The 21,297-nt window shown below is 37.6% G+C and overlaps 1 protein-coding gene across 1 annotated transcript; it reads left to right on the forward strand.

The window, feature by feature from the left end:
• Positions 1–12,530: 12,530 nt before the first annotated feature.
• LOC104098970 (probable tocopherol cyclase, chloroplastic) lies at positions 12,531–19,460 on the forward strand. The gene is made up of 10 exons (XM_009605826.4): positions 12,531–12,940; positions 13,512–13,756; positions 14,241–14,320; positions 14,635–14,711; positions 15,715–15,884; positions 16,782–16,879; positions 17,333–17,440; positions 17,611–17,727; positions 17,928–18,077; positions 18,993–19,460. Exons 1-10 carry the CDS (start codon positions 12,621–12,623, stop codon positions 19,167–19,169), a joined length of 1,542 nt encoding a protein of 513 aa, XP_009604121.1. The 5' UTR covers positions 12,531–12,620; the 3' UTR covers positions 19,170–19,460.
• Positions 19,461–21,297: the final 1,837 nt, after the last annotated feature.

Consider the following 21,297-nt stretch of genomic DNA (forward strand, 5'->3'; position numbering starts at 1 on the left):
TCAACTCCTGAACGGCTCGAATCTAGCCACAATAAATTTGATTGAGTCCACACAATTTATAGGAATTAATTCCATATCAAAATACTAATATTTTCCCACAAAATCAAAAATTACACTCCAAAATTCACTTGTGGGGCCCACGTCTCGGAATCTGACAAACTCACAAAATCCGATAATTCATCCAATTATAAGTTCAACCATACAAATTTTACTTAAATCCGATATCAACTCGACCATCAAATCTTCAAATTAAACCAAGAGGGTTTTTTAAATTTTCCAACTTAATTCACCAATTAAATGTTAAAAACGACCATGGATTCGGGTAATTTGACCAATATTGAGTTAACAACACTTACTCCATTATTTTCCTTGAAAATCTCCCAAATATTGCCTCTTCCCGAGCTCCAAATCGGTAAAAATGGAACTTAAACTCTCTGCCCAGTCATTTCTTCTATGCGATCGCGGACCAAGTCCCGCGATCGCGAAGCACAACATTTCCATTGCCCAAAATAACCCTATGCGCTCGCGGACCAAGTCCCGCGATCGCGAAGACCAAAATACACTGCCCCCAAAACTTCTCTATGCGTCCGCACCATAACACATGCGAACGCGAAGCACGAGCTTCCCAGGCCTATGCGATCGCGGACAGCCCACGCGTTCGTATAGAACAATGCTCGCGAACCCCAGCTGCCCCACCTCCTCTTCGCAAACGCGGTTTGATCCACGCATTCGCGATGCATTCCTTCTTCCAAGCTATACGATTGTGATCGTCCCCACGCGATTGCATACAACAAAACTCAGTAGCCCCCAATTAACCCTACGCAATCGCAGACCTTCTCACGCGATTGCGTAGAAGGAAACCAGATAAAATATCAAAAAATTCCAGCAAAATTCCAAGTCCAAAAATTGATCTATTAACCATCCGAAACTCATCCGAGGCCCTTGGGAACTCAACCAAATACACCAACAAGTGCTAAAACTTCATGCGAACTTAGTCGAGACCTCAAATCACATCAAACAACATCAAAAACACAAATCGCACTCCAATTCAAGCCTAATAAAAAACTAACAATTTCCAACTTCTACCTTTAATGCCGAAACCTATCAAATCAAGTCCGATTGACCTCAAATTTTGCACACAAGTCATAAATGACATAATGGAGGTATTCCAATTTTCAGAATTGGATTCCAGCCCCTATATCAAACAGTCAACTTTCCGGTCAAACTTCCAAACTTAAATTTCTATTTTACCCATTTCAAGCCTAATTTAGCTACGGGCTTCCAAATAATTTTCCGGACATGCTCTTAAGTCCAAAATTACCATACGGGGCTATTGGAATTATCAGAATTCGAATCTGAGGTCATTTACACATAAGTCCACATTCGGTCAACTTTTCTAACTTAAATTTTCAATTATGAGACTAAGTATCTCATTTCACTCCGAAATCCTTCCGGACCCGAACCAACTAACCCGATAAGTCATAAAACAACTGTAAAGCATAAGTTGAGAAATAAATAGGGAAACGGGGCTGTAATACTCAAAACGACTGGCTGGGTCATTACATTCTCCCTCACTTAAACATACGTTTGTCCTCGAACGTGCCAAGAGTTGTTTCCAAGCCATCAAATCACTATTTCATCTTACCACACACGTACCCGGGGTTGATCCCACGTCACCCTATTCTATATAGGCCTGACAACACAATACAACTGAAAATCATTAATTTAACCTTAGCCCATAAACTTAGAACCCAAATTTCCAACATCCAGAATTCTTTTCAAGACACGAATCTCATATCTACACATTGTATAAGTCTGAACAGTCTGTATCAATCCATAACCATAACACAAATATAATCACGTAATATACTACACAACTCACATGCTCACAGCACTATTTCCAATCATAGTAACTACTCCAAACCAACCAAGTACTAGCATTAAACCCCATATCAAACAAAACCTTATCCCAACACCTTCACACACTGTTAATAATAAAAGAAACACGCGGAAATCTCATGACCCCTTATCAGATCAACAAGTCATGGAGCTCTATCGCCCTAACTATAACCATAATCACTTTCTAAGCCGACTTTTAATATTATACTTCCGAAGATACCGTAATCAAACCTGATAGTACCCATTCTAGGTCCAATGACCTTATATTATTAAACACAACTAACCCACATACACGCCATATCAATATAACTCCAGCCACAGCTGCGCAATCCGTGTACCCAAATATGGGAGATGTCTCAAGGAAGAGAACCATATTGCAAGTTCAACAAGCACCACCACAATCACAATGTTACAACCAACTCCTCAATTTTCGTGAAGAGGATAACCGTAGGCGCATGTGCACAATTGTAGAGGAAGGAAATTAATGAATCAGATAAATTATCATAGAAATAAAATTCTCACACACGGTACGGACAACTCACGTGCCAATAATATGAATCGCCTGGCATGGTCACATGCCTCTAGTCCACGCATATCATACATGAGTAATTAAACAAGTAAACTTGTATATGATAATGAAATAAGATTCTCATACTCCTAGACTGGTATAAATAGCACGCCATAGTGTAAGCATGTGCAAACTCTGCTATCACACTTCAAATCGGCAATTTAATGCAAAAATAGTAATTACCCCGTTTATTCAGGGAATTAGCCTCTTTGTAACCTTAAGTGTAGCCCAGATAGTTCTCAACAAAGGTAAGAATACGAGAAATGTTATAACTTTACGCTTAACAATCGACACTAGGCATATCATAGCCTAAGCATTCTTTCGAGTATAAATACTTTCCCCGATGCCCGCACATTGGCTCAAACCTCACATATATGCACACTTATAGCGCGTAGCTATCACGAATAATTAACGCAGCTAGCACCTCCACTGAGTTTAAATAAAATACTCACCTCAAACAGGCCGCAACCCGAAACAATATGCTTCTGAGAACTCCCAGTCTCCAAATTCATCGAGCACATGAATCACCGTAACTGATCCCAACTCCATCACTAGAATGACTAACACATATTTCGTGCACGATCATCCCACGAGGAATACTTCTATATCTCCCATGCCACATAGCAAAAATCTGAATATCAGCAGTCAATCAACCAGACAAATACCGCAATACCAACGAAACATCCGTAAGTCAAAACACAATGTGCCCTTTTGAATGTACACTCTTCCCAAGTAATACCACTAGTGCCAATATTTGAAACCGGTTGTGCTCCATAAACTCATGATCTTCCTTTTGAAACTGAATCGTATACTTGCACATGCAAATCCCAATCTCACTCTACGCACAACCTTTATTATGCCATCCAATAAAAACATAAGAACCTCATTAACACTCTGATTCACAAGCAAAATACATACCCAGTTAGTTAGAAACCTTCCTCTTACTTCCTTCCAGGAGGAAATCATAATACACAACACGTTTCCCACACCAGTAGAAAATATCCGGTTCAAACCATGGTAGAGACCATCAAGAACACTTAGAAATCCATCTGCACATAACCAAGCTATTAGAACTAAATTCCTCTAACTCGACCAAACCACGTAGGTCACTAAAACCCAAGATTATTGCCACCAAAACATCTGTAGAGTCTCACCACATCATAATTACCCCTATAAATACCACAACCGAAACACCCACTCTGAAAGACCTTATGTGAAATTTAAAAACGTTCCTCTTCCCTTTCTTATACTGGAATGTAGAATCTATAGTCATACAGAATTTCATCAAATCTCGACATTATTCAATGTAAATAACCGATTCTAGCGATATACGAATCAGAAAAATTTTCAGTACTTGGGTCATCCTCGATCTCAACCTCTGCAATTCATAACTAATCCACAAGTATGCCTCAGACCAAAACTAAAAATTAGCATATAACCATGAATTGAATTGTCAATAGCATGCTCCTCCACTTGGCCTAAAACTATAGATTAAAACACACAATAACTCACAATACCCATGCTTTATTACTTTTATAATACTACAGTCAGTTCAACGAAAAGTTCTTCTCAAGCTCATACAACACCAACCATAAAAAATACCCCAATCGTCCGCTAAGCTCGCATTCATTCTCTTGACACTCAGGTCAACTTTCTCAACCAGATTCAAATTCAAATCTCAACACATACGCCCCGCTGGCAGAAAAGAAACTCTCCACTCACATTATAAGAAACACACCTACGTAGATTACTCCACAGGGGATAACCCACCTGCTTAGCCTCAAATTGTATCTTGTTATACCCTTTTGCAATCACCATTACTATGCAATCACTTAATCTTTCTGAGTCCAAACTCATTAACAAGATATGAGAATTTAATTGTCCCATAATTTAACAACGTGAAAGATCCTTCAAAACATTTATACTCAAGACTGTACGTCACATCAAAACGAAATTCAAGCACCCACTGGCCATTTCTTTACATTTCAAGGAAACACTTTTCGTCAAATTCAAATCGTCTTAACACATCCTGCAGTTGCATCATACTTATCATATAGCCATTCAACCGCTCATCGAGCCATAAATTCCATTCATACGGACATTACTGGATATATAGGTCCAAACGTACAAGTTCACACAACTAAAGCTACCGAGCCTAAGCTACGGTTCAAACCTGGCCTCAAGTCCTCCAGACTGGCCTATCACCAAAACACAGAGTACACATCCCGCACGTCATCCCTAAAATCACAAGCCGGCGATACACAACTGATACCAAGTACTCACATGCGCACACGAATATGTTGAAGGAACTCAAAGAGTTATATTTCAAGCTGAATCAATTCCACACGATAAGGAAAGAAAGATGGGAAATTATCCTAAATGCCCTGTAGCCTCTCGAAGATAAGTATGGACGTCATCATACTGATCCGTAAGACTCTACTAAACACTGGCTTATGACTTGTAGAACATATGAACCTAGATCTCTGATACTACCTTATCACGACCCAAAATTCAACTAGTCGTGATGGCACCTAACCCAATCCGCTAGGTAAGCCAATTACCAACTATCCAATTCCAATAAAATTAATAAGGAAATTAATTAAAAGGAAATAGATAAAACTAACACATTTCCCCAAGAACTGGTAGTACAAATCATGAGCTTCTAAGATTAGAATTTACAAAACTGGTATGAAATAAATACATCATTTGTTCGAAATGTATATAAACAGATTCTTATAAATCTAAGGCTACCATGAACAAGAGGCAGCTACAACCAGAATGCAGGTACGTCTTCAATTCCAGCTCCCGTCGAGTACAACAACATCAATATCCAGTATCTGCACGCAAGGTGTAGAAGTGTAGTATGAGTACAACCGACCCTATATACTCAATAAGTAACAAACCTAACCTTAGGTTGAAAGTAGTGACGAGCTTGTACCAAGGTCAGAGGCCAACTCCCATAAGCAACAACAATTCATAACAACACAAAGCAAGTAATAAAAGGAGTATCCCAAATATAAAATGTTCAACTGAATCATGATTTCTGAAAAATAGTTCTGCCTTTCAAGTACATCAGTGAAAAACCCAAATTGTTTATCGAAGTTGCCAAAAATATGAGTAAGTTGAAAACAATAATTTTCCTAAAAATCCTTTCCACAATAAATAAGATGTTTCATTATCTTTCCAGATAGCCAGTGAAAAATGCATCATTATGCCCATAGGACAGTATGTGTGAGAAGTCATGAATAACGTGATACCGTACAGCATGAGAAATATACGTCTCTATGCCTGTATGTCATATGTGCATGTCAATGCGATGCAAATCAGTGATAAAGACTATATGCATACTCTTAGAGTACCAATTCACTCAGTCCTCCAAATCACTCAATCCTCCCAATCACTCATTCCTCACAGTCACTCAATCCTCCCAATCACTCGACACTCGGCACTCGACACTCATGTTTATTAGGTACCTGCGCTCACTGGGAGTGTGTACAGACTCCGGAGGGGCTCCTTCTACCCAAATGCTATAATCTGCACGGACAACTCACATGCTATAGTATAAATATCTGTATCCTCACGGACAACTCACGTGCTATAATAAAGCCTATAAGGTCTGCTGCAGGCGGGCAACCCCGATCCACATAATAATAAAGTATATAAAACCAATATGGCCTGCTGCGGTGTATAACTCGATCCCATAATTATCCTTGCAATCAGGCTCTCGGCCTCACTCAGTCATCAATCTCTCCAGTCTCTCAGGATCAAAATGTCATGAAACTAGCCCAAAATGATTATATGATGCATCAATAGATAACAATAGAGAGTGAGATATAATATGCAATGAAATGAATATGACTGAGTATGAAATTTCAATTAAAACAAAAAATTCACAGCAATATGACCTATGTGGGTCTCAATAATACTGGCACATAGCATCAACATGATTTTTAATATGATTCTCAGCTCAATTTCTTTAACACATAAAACTGCATGGAAAATGCCAAGATTATTTGACTACAGAATTCTACGGAAACAATTACGTCATAATTTCTAGGGTGCACGCACACACGCCCGTCACCTAGCATGTGTGTCACCTCCAAACAATTCATGTAATACGTATATTCAGGGTTCATACCCTCAGATCCAAGATTAGAAGAGTTACTTACCTCGAACAAGACGAATCCAATACCGAGCAAGCTAAACAATGCTCCAGAAATCTCATTTTGCGCGTATCAACTCCTGAACGGCTCGAATCTAGACCCCATTATTTTCCTTGAAAATCTCCCAAAAATCGCCTCTTCCCGAGCTCCAAATCGGTAAAAATAGAAGTTAACTCTCTGCCCAGTCATTTCTTCTATGCGATCGCGGACCAAGTCCCGCGATCGCAAAGCACAACATTTTTACTGCCCAAAATAACCCTATGCGATCGCGTACAAGGTTATGCGAACGCGAAGACCAAAATACTCCGCCCCCAAAACATTTCTATGCGACCGCACCATAACACACGCGAACGCGAAGCACGAGCTTCCCAAGACTACGCGATCGCGGACAGCCCACGTGTTCGCATAGAACAATGCTCACGTACCCTAGCTGCCTCACCCCCTCTTTGCGAACGCGGCTTGATCCATGCTTTCGCGATGCATTCCTTCTTTTGAGCTACGTGAGCATGGTTGTACCTACGCGATCACATACAACAAAACTCAGCAGCCCCTAATTAACCCTACGCGATAGCAGACCTTCTCACGCGATCGCGTAGAAGGAAACCCGATACATATATTAGAAAACTCCAGCAAAATTTCAAGTCCAAAAATTGATCCGTTAACCATCTGAAACTCACCCGAGACCTTTGAGACCTCAACCAAATATACCAACAAGTCCTAAAACATCATACGAACTTCGTCAAAACCTCAAATCACATCAAACAACATTAAAAACACAAATCACACTCCAATTCAAGCCTAATGAACAATTTCCAACTTCTACCTCCAATGCCAAAACCTACCAAATCAAGTCCGATTGACCTCAAATTTTGCACACAAGTCATAAATTACATAATGGAGGTATTCCAATTTTCAGAAACGGATTCCGGCCCCGATATCAAAAAGTCAACTCCCCGGTCAAACTTCCAAACTTAAATTTCTATTTTAGCCATTTCAAGCCTAATTTAGCTACGGGCATCCAAATAATTTTTCGGACACCCTCCTAAGTCCAAAATCACCATACGGAGATATTAAAATCATCAGAATTCGAATCCGAGGTCGTTTACACATAAGTCCACATCTGATCAACTTTTATAACTTAAAATTTTCAATTATGAGACTAAGTGTCTCATTTCACTCAGAAATCCTTCCAGACCCGAACCAACTAACCCGGTAAGTCATAAAATAACTGTAAAGCATAAGTTGAGCAGTAAATGGGAGAACATGGCTGTAATACTCAAAATGACCGGCTGGATCGTTGCAACGCGTCACCTCAAAATCAATACCAAACCGACTCTATGGCCCAAAATCAATCATTACCGTTCATATCTCAGATAAACATATATCAAAATGTTCAGTTTAACAGTGTTACACATAAGAGGGATCAACAATATGTGAGGAATCAAATAAGAAGTTAAAATCTTTAATCAAAATCGGAAAGTCAACCCAAAATATCAACCCCGGGGCTGCACCTCAAAACCCGATAAAATTTACAAATCCTGAATACCCATTCAATTACGAGTCCAACCATACTAAAATTATACAATTCCCATCACAATCGACCCTCAAGTCATCAAATCTTACTCTCCAACAACATAGTCTAAAATCTCCAATTTTCACTTCAAACACGCATAAACTAGGTATAATAATCAATGGATAATCAAGATTTATTAATGAAAATGATGAATCTTCACTTACCTCTTCAATTGTAGCCAAAACCCTCTAAAACTCGCCCCTAGCCAAGTTTCACAAGTCTAAAATGAGAGAAAAATATGAAACCCTTCGATTATAAGTTCTGCCAGTCAATCCACATCTGCGGTCCAAATGGTTTCACCTGCGATGCTGCTTTTGTTGTCAAATTTCCGCATCTACAGAATTCACTTAGACACCCAACCAATCACACTTGCGGCTAAAAAATGCACACCTGCGAGACCGCTCTTGCGGTCCTGTCCGCACCTGTGGAGAACTTCCGCTTCTGGAACTCCAGCCTATCCTGCCCATATTTGCTTCTACAGCAAAAATCTCGCACCTGCGGGCTCACATATGCGGAAAATATCTCGCATTTGCGGCCATTGCCAAGACCAGCTAACTCCGCTTCTGCGATAAGCCTGTCGCTTCTGTGACTTCGCACCTGCGGTCAAGACCTCGCAGGTGCGATCACACTAGAAGCCATAAGATTCAGCAATTTCTTAAGTCCAAATATTAATCTGAATCACACATGAGGCTCCTGGGACCCCATCCAAATATACCAACAAGTCCTAATGAAACTAATGATCGATACGAACTTAGTCGAAGCCTCAAATCACATCCAACAACGTCAAATCACCAATTTTACCCCAATTCAAGCCTAATGAACTTTCAACTTCTAAAACTAATGTCAAACTATATCAAATCAACTCCGAATGACCTCAAATTTTGTACACTAGTCCCAAGTGACACAACAAACCTATTCCCAATCCCGAAATCGAAATCTGAACCTAGTATCAGCAAAGTCAACTCTCGATCAAATTTCTCAACCTACCAAGCCTTCTACTTTCCAACTTTCGTCAATGTAAGTAAAAACGATATACGGACCTCTAAACCAATATCCGTACATACGCCTAAGTCCAAAATTACCATATGAAGCTATCTGAACCATCAAAACTTCATTCCCGAGTCGCTTACCTAAAAGTCAAACTCTAGTCAACTCTTTCAACTTAAGCTTCCAACCTTGAGACTAAGTGTCCCAATTCACTCCGACACATCCCCAAACCAACCGTCCCGACAAGTCATATAACCACAAATGAATATAGAAAAAGTGATAAATAGGGGAACGATGCTATAATACACAAAACGACCGACCAGATCGTTATATTTCAACACATGATATGTAGCTCTAAAATGTGCTTCTCGGGGGATCTGCATGTATTGACTGATGTTGCACACTGTAGGATATGCCAAGAAAGGTCTGGCAGCATGGGACCTTCGTCTGCTTTCAAATTAATAGAGGGATCCAGAGGTGAAGAGATGTCAGAATATTTTGTGCAGCCAAATTCTTTAAGGAGATCCATAGTGAACTTTCTTTAGGATATCAGAACTCCATCATCCCAATAGAGCACTTTAAACCCCAAGAAATAGTGTAGTCTTCCTAGATCTTTTATCTTAAACGTTCTATTTAAGAAAGTTTTTAATGAACCAATTTCCTCCTGGTGAGTGCTTATTATAATAACATCAATTATATAAACAACTATAAATACCACTAAGGAGCCATCCTTCTTGTGAAATAATGAGTAATCTAGCAGTGAATGTGTGTATCCTCCATAGCACATTACTACAGTTAATTACTCATACCATTGTTTGTTTACCTATTTAAGTCCATATAAAGATTTAGTCAATTTGCATATCAGGTTTGGCATGTCCACAACAAGTCTTTAAGGTACTTATATATATAAATATTCATGTAGATTCCTATGAAGAAAGGTATTGTTGACATCCAACTGGAAAAGCTGTCATCCCTTCTTCACTGTTGTCCCAACCAAAGCTATTACAATTGTCATTTTTACAATAGGTGAGAATGTTTCCGTATAATCTATACCAGCCTATTGGTTGTATCATATCACTACTAGCATGACCTTAAATCTTTCAACACTTGCCCTATACTTCACTTTATACACCATTTGCAACTTATTGCCTTTTTACCGATTAGGAGTGGCACTAGACTCTAGGTGTTATTTGCATATAGTACCTCAAATTCTTGATTCATAGCTATTTGCCAAGCATGACTTGCAACTACTTCTTCAATGGGACAAAAAGTAAAGAATGTCACATGAATTGAGAATCACATAACCAGAAAAAGAAATGAGTCAAGCGAGCTCTAATGGTGGACAAGCAAAACCTTAGTGAGGGAGAGAAGAGAAAACCCAATACAAGCTTCTAGAGTATTAGAGCACTCAATTAGAAAAATGAATTATTATTTCATTGTACAAAATATTTGTTCCTCTACTCATACACATTTATACAGGTGGCAACTAACTGACAACTGACCAACTAACAAAACTAACTAAGCAACTAACATAATTAAGAAAATAAATTAAATACAAGTGTAGATTATACGGGGAATAGTTCTAAAATGCCTCGATTAAATTATATATAGAACTTAGAAAAGCAAACAAAGTTGGAATTTTTCAACACTAAATGTTAATTTGTGATGCAAATCGACAGTCTCTGATGTAGAATCTTTAAGCATCATCAGCATCTATTGTGAGCCTGCAACAGATACTATACTGAGCGATGAATGCCAAAATTACTAATCGATGTTACTTATTGGGAGACTGATACATCAATATCTTTTGGACACTTAATATGAAATGCATTTTAATTTATAAAATGTATTGTAATTTAATTTCACAAGCTCTTAAAAATGCTGATTTGGAGAGAGCTGCAAGCCTCCCCTTGGGAATAAAATGGGAACAATATTCTGAATTATAATTTAATGATGCAGGAAAATAAGTTTTAGGTAAATAAGTTGTACCTTTCCTATTTTACCATCATAAATAATTAAAAAAGTGAACATTTTACGATTTTATAAAAAACTAAAAGAAAAAAAAAAGAATAAAGTACAAATGTGTGTGTATATGTTAAATTAAGGTCTTTCTTATTTTACTCTCATAAATTATTAAAAATATTTTCTTGGACAACAAGCCTAAATTTATATTTAGGCATCACAATTCCGTTTAATTTTACCTCTGATTTTGTTCTTCTTATGTTGACTAAACTTGCACTGCTTATGTTCAATCTTAATTCTATATATCCTAAAATTCTTACTTTCTATAGTGCTTGTTCATAGTTTAAACTTTTGGTTGAGACCATTGTTGGTTCCGTCAATTAGTACAATTCGTCAACATAGCATAAGCCATGGTACTTCATTTTGTATTATATTATTTAGCTAATACATAACAAGGGTAAATATGTATGAGCTCAATATTTTATTTCTGATGTAAACCCATGAATACATTAAACGTCTTTGTATCTCTTACTATTATTCTCACGCTAATGACTACTGACGAACCCAAAATTTTAAATTATGGATTCTCAACTAAATTATAAGATGGAGTTGCTACTGAAAATGGATATTCAGTATATATATATTTGTATGAATTAATAGTTTTTCTTTATAGATAATATAGTATTTGACTCCAAAAGTAACGAGTGCCTCAGCACTCAGCCATTGCTAGTAACAACTTTATAAAATTTATATATCTAATATAATTTTTTTTCCAACATTCATTAAAGGATTAATTTTCGAGCAAAAATATGACCTTTCTTGTAGATCTATCTAACATAAATCTAAATTGATTCTTTATCACTTTTTCTTAAGTTTACGTTGCATCACTCTTTTTCTAAATTTCATCGTATGACTCATAAGTTTAATGTTGTGATGGTTCGCACAATTTTAGTTGGCTCTATTATTATTATTATAAATTACTGTAATAGAATTAAGGTACTTTCTCTAAGTTGGTCGGGCATCCTACACTTCTCAATATATCATTAAATAATTTGGTATGTTATTCTATTCTGACTTCTCTCCTAAACAATTTCAAACCTCTATAAGAAATTAAAAATACCATTGGGATCGCATATTTTTCTAATCATCATATTTTTCAATGCATCATTTACCTTAAAATTAGAAATTATGATGCTAAATAATTAACCTTATAGGTGTCAAGAAAATAATTAAGCTTATGGGTAAACGTGGTCAATTTAGTAGCAGTAATTTGCAGATCACATATTTCTCACATTATTCACGTCGCTGGTTGCAAACTGCACACTTGTTTTAGTGAGATTAAAAATTCGACAAGTCACCTTATAAAATACCAGAAAATAATAATACTCCTAGTTGCAGCTCTCACTTCACCTCTTATTAGCAATGCTCCAAAACCCAATTGACTAAACCTCTCAAATCTTGTACAACAATGGAGAACATATACAATTTATCCACCATCTCTCCAATTTGTCAGCCAAAGAAAAACCTTGGATTTTCTTGGACTGTTACTAATTCTGCAACTTCAGTGACAAATGGGAAAATTCTCTCTTTGACCAAGTTCAAGAATTTGAACACTTTCTCATCAACCTTGAAGCTGCAGTGTCAAAAATCAAGACATGCATGTGTAGTGAAAGCAGTCGCAGGAGCTGATTCATCTGTTGAAATGATTAAAGAGGAAAATAGGGAGGTTGTAAAACCGATTTACTCTTCTACACCTTCTAATCGTCCGCTTCGAACTCCTCATAGCGGGTAACAAGACTACTAATCCATGCCCTTTTTGTTTTTGATGATTTAGTTGAATGGAATTGACATATAACAGTGATTTTCTCAAAAAATATTTGATTTTAAGCACCCCATCAAATTTATGTAGTAAATGATTTTTAATTGAAATCCATGCCGTTTTGATGATTTAGTTGAATGATATTGACATATAACAGTAATTTTCTCAAAAAAGATTTGAGTTTTAAGCACTCATCAAATTTAAATATTTGATTTTTAATAATTGAAATACTTGCCAATTGATGATTTAGTTGAATGGATTTGAAATAAAACGGTAGTTTTCTCAAAAATATTTGATTTTTAAGCACCCATCAAATTTATATATTTGATTTTTAGTTGAAACATGGAAGAGAAAGTTGTTTAGAAGAATTGGAAAAGTGCAGTACTTGTTTTCTGAAAAGATTGGAGGGGTGAAGTAGTTTGGAGTTAGAGTTTGCTTTTTGATATCTAGAATGCAATGTAGTAGGAGGATGGATCCGTTAGTGATAATTTACTTGGTAGTTTGGTGCAGTATAAGTCATTTTTTATTTTGATGTCTTAGGTACCATTTTGATGGAAGTAGCAGAAAACTCTTTGAAGGTTGGTTCTTTAAGGTATCAATTCCAGAATGCAGACAGAGTTTCTGCTTTATGTATTCTGTAGAGAATCCTGCATTTCCAAAGAAATTGAGTAGCTTTGAGGAGCTGCAATATGGACCTCGCTTTACTGGAGTGGGAGCTCAAATTCTTGGTCCAGATGACAAGTATATTTGTCAATATACTCAAGAGTCTTCAAACTTCTGGGGAAGTATGTTTTTACTTTTTTCTATGTGATTCTTTATTTTGAGCTGATAATGTGTTTCTGTTGTACTAGGATTGAAGTGGATGATCTTCTCTTCTCATGCTTAGTAGTGGTTCAGTAAATGAAAGTTACTCCTGTTCTTTATCTTCCTTCTTTTTTAGCAGAAGAAGGTTTCTGTCTTCCTTTATGTATCATGAGTTTTCTCTTTTTGACCACCTCGACAGTGTTGTTAAGACCACGGTGATGTAAAGTCCAATGGTTTTCTTTACTCATGAATGCTCTCTTATTCTTTACGAGTCAAATCTTTCTAAGAGGATTACTTTTCAATATAGCCTACAGTCTTTGTTTATTTATTTCATATCCTACCTAGAATCGTCTCTTGTCGGAGAAGGACTAGTATTGTTTCCCCTATTGTAGTATGTTATTCTGTCCCATTGTTCATTTTAAAAACTTTCCAGCGCGCTAACTAATAACAGTATCTCATTATCAGGTAGGCATGAACTGATGCTTGGGAACACCTTCATTACCCAAAATAGTGCTAGGTCTCCAAAAAAAGAAGTTCCTCCTCAGGTCTCTCCATTTCTTTCTGCCCTCAGTTAAACTGTCTTTTTCCTTTAGTAATATATTTTCAGAGATCATGTTTTTTGACAAGTAATATGTAAATCCATGTTTTGTGTGGAAAAATAAAGCAAAAAGCTAGGCTTATTACTCAATCTCGTGTTGCTGGTCTTACTATAATAGTTAGGCTAGCTGTATGACTAAATGAATAAAAACTTGAGGCACTCTTTTCGTTCACTGGTGACATTTCCTATAAGAAAACTCTATCGTTCACATACCCAGTATGCCCTATGATTGACCTTATGTCTTTCTAATGGCTTGTGCAGGAGTTTAATCGCCGTGTTGTAGAGGGCTTTCAAGTTACCCCACTTTGGCATCAAGGAAGTATTCGCGATGACGGGAGGTACTAATTTCTTGAAAAGTTTCTTGTGTTGTTTCCAATATGCGTATTGTCTTGAAACAGAGTGTAGCAGAAATCAATTTCAGCAGCATTTTTTGCTTCAAGTTGTTATGATACTCTTTGGGTATTAAGTATTTCATCTCACCTTCTTAGGCTACTTAATTCTACATTATGTAAAGAGTTTGATATACTGTTTCTCCTTTTAGTTTCCCTCACTTGAGAAGCGGGGAATGTTTTGTGCTTTGCTTCTTTTCTTGGAGAAGATATGTTTTTTCAGTTCAATACTAAGATGGTGCTGGATTTGACAACCCTAGGATCTTGTATTCAACACTTGATAACAAGCATATCAAAGGTTGTAGCAGCTACACTGTTGCACAAAGCAAGGATCTTACTGTACATCTGAATGGACCAGAATGGAGTTTTCATTGTAGTTGTCACTAGTGAATTATAACTCGTATTATCTTCTTATGATAGCTTTTACGTCACCTTTATTTTAGAGTTTAGAGAACCAATTATTGTGTCTTATACCTGCATCATAGAGCTGTATCAATCAGTTCTCTGTTAAGAGATGTATAGCTCCTTCTCAAAAGAGCTGTATTGTCGTCTTGTAATAGCATTCTCTTGAGCAGCTCTTTTGCCTTAATGTTGTATAATGTATGCTACCATGCTATTAGCATTAGTTATTAGCAAACAATTGCTGCTGTCTTTCTTTTCAAGCAAAGTTCTCCTTTCAAGCATCAAACAAGTTTTGTGAACCTTACCTGAAAAAAAAAGTTTCTTAAAACCTGTGGATTGCCTTACCCATCTCTCAAAGAGCAATCTCTGGTCCTAGGCTTCTCTCACATTTGAAGGATATTTGGCCTTTATTATCTTGTAATTAAGGTAGATTAAGTCCTAATATACTTTCTGCTCAAAGTTTGGGAAGAAAAAGAAATAGATTTGTATGTTAATTTTTTGTACGGTCATCATATAGGTGCTGATCGATTGACATGACTCAACTTGACAGGACAGATTATACTGAAATTGTGAAAACTGCTAGCTGGGAGTATAGCACGCGGCCCATTTATGGATGGGGTGACGTTAACTCAAAGCAGAAGTCCACAGCAGGATGGCCTGCTGCTTTTCCTGTATTTGAACCGCATTGGCAAATATGCATGGCAGCTGGACTTTCAACAGGTAATATCTACTTCCTCCCTGTGCCAAAAAGATGGGCACCTTTCAATATTTTCTTAATAAGAAGCATTTATAGCCACACAAATGCTATGGCATGTTTCAGGCCACAAGTTTCTAAAGTTTTACAGCCACACAATGCTATGGCTTATTTAAGATCAAATATCTTAAAAGTCTTCCCTTCTTTATTAAAGTTTGTGCCAAGTCAAACTAGGACTATCTTTTTGAAACAGAGGGAGTAATTCTTTTCCCAACTTTTCAGTTAGGCTTTAGCTTATCAAGAATTTCTCTGCTCATATATCATTTCATGGGGTTCTCTGTTGTATGAGTTGGAAGTTCTTCATTAATCTAAACTCATAATTTTTTCAGTCTGATCTCTTGGCCCCAGTTTGGACTTATAAGGTCCTATACGCCTCTTTACATCCTCCTTTTCGGTCCTCCAATTCTTCATTTTTACCAAGTCATCAGGATTAATACGAGAACCTGGATCTTTATGATCTTTTTATCTAAATTGTGATCTCCGATAACCACGTGACAGATATGCTATTGTGAAATCAGATTTGATCATTTGACTATTTCTTTTTGAACTATATACTAGCTGGGTTAAAAGTAGAACTCTTTCTTTTGAAAAGCATTTCAAGTCCATTTAGGGTCACCCTGAGACCCTATTGAGAGTCGCAGAACTGTAGGATTGGTATTTGACACTTACAAAATAAGAAATAAAAGAAGGTTGGTATTTTGGACTATGCTTTAGAAACCAGATCCATATTTCATGTACTTTAACGATTAGAGTTGAAATGCAAATATTTATCAGCTATAAAGTTGAGTGCAATGTGTTGTTATTTGTTTGATAAACATAAAAAGGAATAAGAGGAAGTACCTAATCATGATCTCTTCTGCCAGGCTGGATAGAGTGGGATGGTCAGCGGTATGAGTTTCAAAATGCTCCTTCGTACTCTGAAAAGAACTGGGGTGGTGCCTTCCCAAGAAAGTGGTTTTGGGTACCTCTTACCTCCTTGGCATCTCACTTTGCAGAATACATTCAATTATTTGCAGCTTCTTGTTTGTATCCAACTTTGCTCAAGAATTGTGAACCATTATGTATATCGTGTCTACTTTTTTCTTTCTTTTTTTTGGATCACTAGTTTTGGGATCAGATATTTGGCATTCAGGGTATACCCTCCATGAGATTTCTGATAGGTAAACTCGGCTGAAGAATCAATGAACTATTTGTTATTCAATTAGCCAGTGTGTCAACTTAGATCTCCTATGTTTTCTTGAAATTTGGAAGGGAAAAGAAAAAAGAAGGGTAGGTGTCAGGCTGAACAGACTAATATGCAAAGAACACAATTAGTTGCTCATCAAACTTGTCGTAAATGACATTCTTTAGTACTGGAACTGCAATGCATCATTATTTTCCTTTCTCAGTTTGCATCCAATCTTTTTAATTACAGGTGCAATGCAGTGTCTTTGAAGGTGCAATTGGAGATGTTGCTTTGACTGCTGGTGGTGGATTGAGGCAACTTCCTGGATTGAGTCAGACTTTCGAAAGTGCTGCTTTGGTACTTCCTTTTCTTCATTGGTTACCAGTTTTATTCGAACTTGATTTGAGCAATGCATTTAGACGGATGGTATTTCATGCTGTATCTTGAAAGCTTCTACTTTGCTAGTTTTGGCTTTACTATGTAATTTCACTACCTTTATTAATCCTTATCTTTTACAAATCTTGCAGATAGGAATTCACTATGGAGGTATTTTCTATGAATTTGTTCCATGGAATGCTAGCGTTAGTTGGGAAATTGCTCAATGGGGTAAATGGCATATACTTGGGGAGAATGAGACACATACAGTAAGTTTGCATTTTCAGAATATTACTCCTTTCCGATATCTTGCGTCAGTGCTGAAGCCAATGTAGCTATTGGTTTGTCTGTACCAAATGAAATTAATGCCCTATTAAAGACCTGAATTTCATTAATTAGCGGGAAGCTGATTTTAGCGTGTTTGTGGTAGATGCATTAGATACCTAATTTGGATATGTGATTTGAACAGGTAGAACTGGAAGCAACGGTGGAAGATCCTGGTACCACATTACGCGCTCCCACAGATGAGATGGGTCTCGCTCCTGCATGTAGAGACACTTGTTTCGGTGATCTAAGACTGCAATTGTGGGAACGAAAGAGTAATGGAAGTAAAGGAAAGGTACATGTTATTTTGGGGCATACTTACCATATTTGGAAGTTAAAGTAGAGATGCATGAATTTTTTAGGGGTCGTATAGTTTGGGGATAAGAAAACTTGTTTCCATATACTCCAACTCTGTAGTAGAATACCTGAAACCAGATTCCTGTATTATGAATGTCGATATAACTTATATTTGAATTTGTGCTATTTTACAAAATGCAGAATAAGAATACTTGTATTAACAATAGTGGATAAGAATATTTAAAGACAAAAATGCCCCTAAATTAGGAAATTTCTGTATAACAATACATGTATTGTTATTCACCGCAAAAGAGCCTTGCATTATTATTTATCACATAATAATTATTGCATTACTGTTCACTACATACCAGATCTCTACAATTCATATCATCCACTTCATGTGCTTGCTAAGCTTGTCTATGACTTTTATTTTTGTTAAATTTTGGGGATATTTTCCTTTCACCCAAATTACTTAGCTTGACATTTCTGTTTTGCGATGTTCAGTTTTTTACTCGATATAATTCCACATTAGACAGTTCTATACAATTTATTGGCCCAATTTGTTAAGCAAACAATTCAAATATATTAAAGAATGATAACGCTACATATATTACTTTGGTGGTCTGCTCTACCAATTAACGTATTGCAGTTAAGGTAAATAACTCCTTACCCTCCAACCACTAAAATTTCACCTGTTAAAAGAGTACCTTGGTTTAGCCACTGGTGCAATAGAAAGAGATTTGAAAATGTAAATTTTATGGTACAGTTTTGATGCAAACAAAATGGCGGATGTCGTCCTATTTCATAACTTCTTTACGTCATATTTTGATCCAGTTGTCAGCCAACAGTTTTGCTCTACTTCAACATTAATCGCTTTTCGTTTATTTTCAATGACATTGGTGCTGTTTTGTAGGTTATTTTGGATGTTAGAAGCAATATGGCAGGTCTAGAAGTTGGGGGAGGACCATGGTTCAACACATGGAAGGGAAAAGCACAGATGCCAGAAATTGTTACTCGAGCTATTAACGTTCCTGTGGATTTGGATGGTATATTCCGCTTCACTCCATTTCTCAAACCTCCTGGCCTGTAAGCAACGCAAAAGGCTATAGTTTGTTCTTGATTACATTTTGTAAATAAATAGCATAATCTTGCCTTTTGAGTATTGACCAAAATTAAAGGAAAAGAATTTGCGGTTGCAGGTGATTTTATTTATATATTATATTGTGGTGTCTAGGCACACTTCGATTAAAACATATGTAATCTTGTCCATCACGGTGGGAGCAGATGGGCTCAAGTCAAGTACTGTAGGTGGAATTCGAACGTTAAAGTTTCGGATTGTTACTCTTATGCTTCAACAACTAAGTTATCTTTTTGGAGTCAATTGTGCATGATTCTTCTAACCTGGTTCATTAGTACTCGGTAAGTCTCATAGACTATCTCAAAAGTGAGACAAGAAAAAAGATGCATACTCTATAATTCATATTCTCCTAAGAATGAAATTGTATGCGTATCTAAAACATTCATCACTTGATATTTCATCATATACGAAACATATAACATTTCATTTGTAACCATAAGCTATCAAATCATGTGGATGCACCAAACTTTTATTTGTCCCTTAAAACATAGCATGCATTATCATCATTATAAAAGATATGGAAAAAGATTCAAAACATGGTGAAAAAGATTTCAGGAAAAACTAAAAACGTTTTCCGGAGAGACGTTTTCAACCTAATGTCGTCAGAAAAAAAATCCTCTTTCTACGAAAACTGAAATACACCTCTGTTATGAGAAAAGAAGTTAGTCTGTGTAGTAAGAAATACCTCTTTCCATAAGTGATACCCGCAACGAGGGGAATGAGGCCACGCCGGTTCACGAAGAGCAATATCCACGACATGTTCGAGAGGCAACCCCTGGCGATGCTGAAGATGAGCACGTCGTTGAAACAGTAAGGATCCAGAGGGAACAACGAAGGACCATTATGGGCCATCTTTCGCGGCATGATTAGGTCATGACGAAATTAAAGCAGGCGTTGTCGTGTGCTTCCAACAATGCAAATGGACAAGGTGCAGTTCCTCCTGGTGCTCCCCCGAATCAAACAACGCAGAGGGTCGATAACAACACCCCAAGGGGCGAAGTCGGCTTTGATAGAGCCGGGGGGAACGGTGGCAGATCCGGTAACAACAATGAGAATGATCCTTTTAAAACCGAACTCATGTGGTTCATGAGGGAGATAAACGCCCGAATCAATCAAATTCCGGACGCACCACCAGTGCTGAAAGGGTCGGACTCAAAGAAGTACACACAATTGCCGTTCAAACCAAGCATGACACCGGAATCGATCCCGAAGCGATTTAAAATGCCAGACGTGCCAAAGTATGATTGGACTTCAGATCCTCAGGAGCACATCACCACCTATACAACGGCAGTGAAGGGGAACGATTTAGCTCCCCACGAGATTGAGTCAGTATTAACTGAAGAAATTCGGGGAGACTCTTACGAAGGGAGCCCTGACATGGTATTCGCTTTTGCCCGAGCACTCCATACACTTTCTTGATATACTCGCAGACTCTTTCATCAAGGCCCATGCCGGGGCCAGAAAGGTACAGGCTCGAAAGACCGATATATTCAGGATTGCACAAGGAGAATACGAGTTGCTGTGGGAGTTTGTGACCAGATTCCAGAAGGAAAGGATGTTGCTACCGGCTGTACCGGACGAATGGGCAGCTGAAGCATTCATCAAGGGTTTGAATCTGAGAAGTTTAGACGCTTACCGGAAATTGAAAAAATGTTTGCTCGAGTTTCAGGCAACAACAAGAGCGGGTGTTCACAACTAGTACCAGTCAAAGATAAGGATTGAGGATGATCAACTTGGTTTCTCGGCGTCGGCCAAGGATCAGGAACGGGAGAAGAATAAGGAGAAATCAAAAGATGATTTCGACAAAAATCAACGGTCTTCAAAGGGTCGATTTTTGCCCTATGAACGGGCCGAAGGACGCGATAGAGGTTTCCGGTCAACAGATAGATTCGCTACCCCAGGATTTCTGAATACAACTTCAACGTCACTGTAGTGCAGCTGGATCCTAATTTTTTGTGTGAATACCAGAGGACAAACGGTCACCGGACTGCGGACTACCGGCATCTATGCGAAGAGGTGGCGACATTACTGAAAAATGGCCATCTCAGAGAATTTTTGAGTGATCAGGCTAAAAACAATT

The sequence above is a fragment of the Nicotiana tomentosiformis genome, chromosome 8, assembly GCF_000390325.3.
Source record: "Nicotiana tomentosiformis chromosome 8, ASM39032v3, whole genome shotgun sequence".
Lineage (NCBI taxonomy): Eukaryota > Viridiplantae > Streptophyta > Magnoliopsida > Solanales > Solanaceae > Nicotiana > Nicotiana tomentosiformis.

Bases quoted from the DNA above. Each gene is read 5' to 3' on its own strand.
- LOC104098970 (XM_009605826.4), top strand. From the start codon at position 12,621: ATGGAGAACATATACAATTTATCCACCATCTCTCCAATTTGTCAGCCA. The intron at 12,941-13,511 runs GTAACAAGACTA...TTGATGTCTTAG, and splicing joins CTTCGAACTCCTCATAGCGG to GTACCATTTTGATGGAAGTA. The intron at 14,321-14,634 runs GTCTCTCCATTT...TGGCTTGTGCAG, and splicing joins AAAAAGAAGTTCCTCCTCAG to GAGTTTAATCGCCGTGTTGT.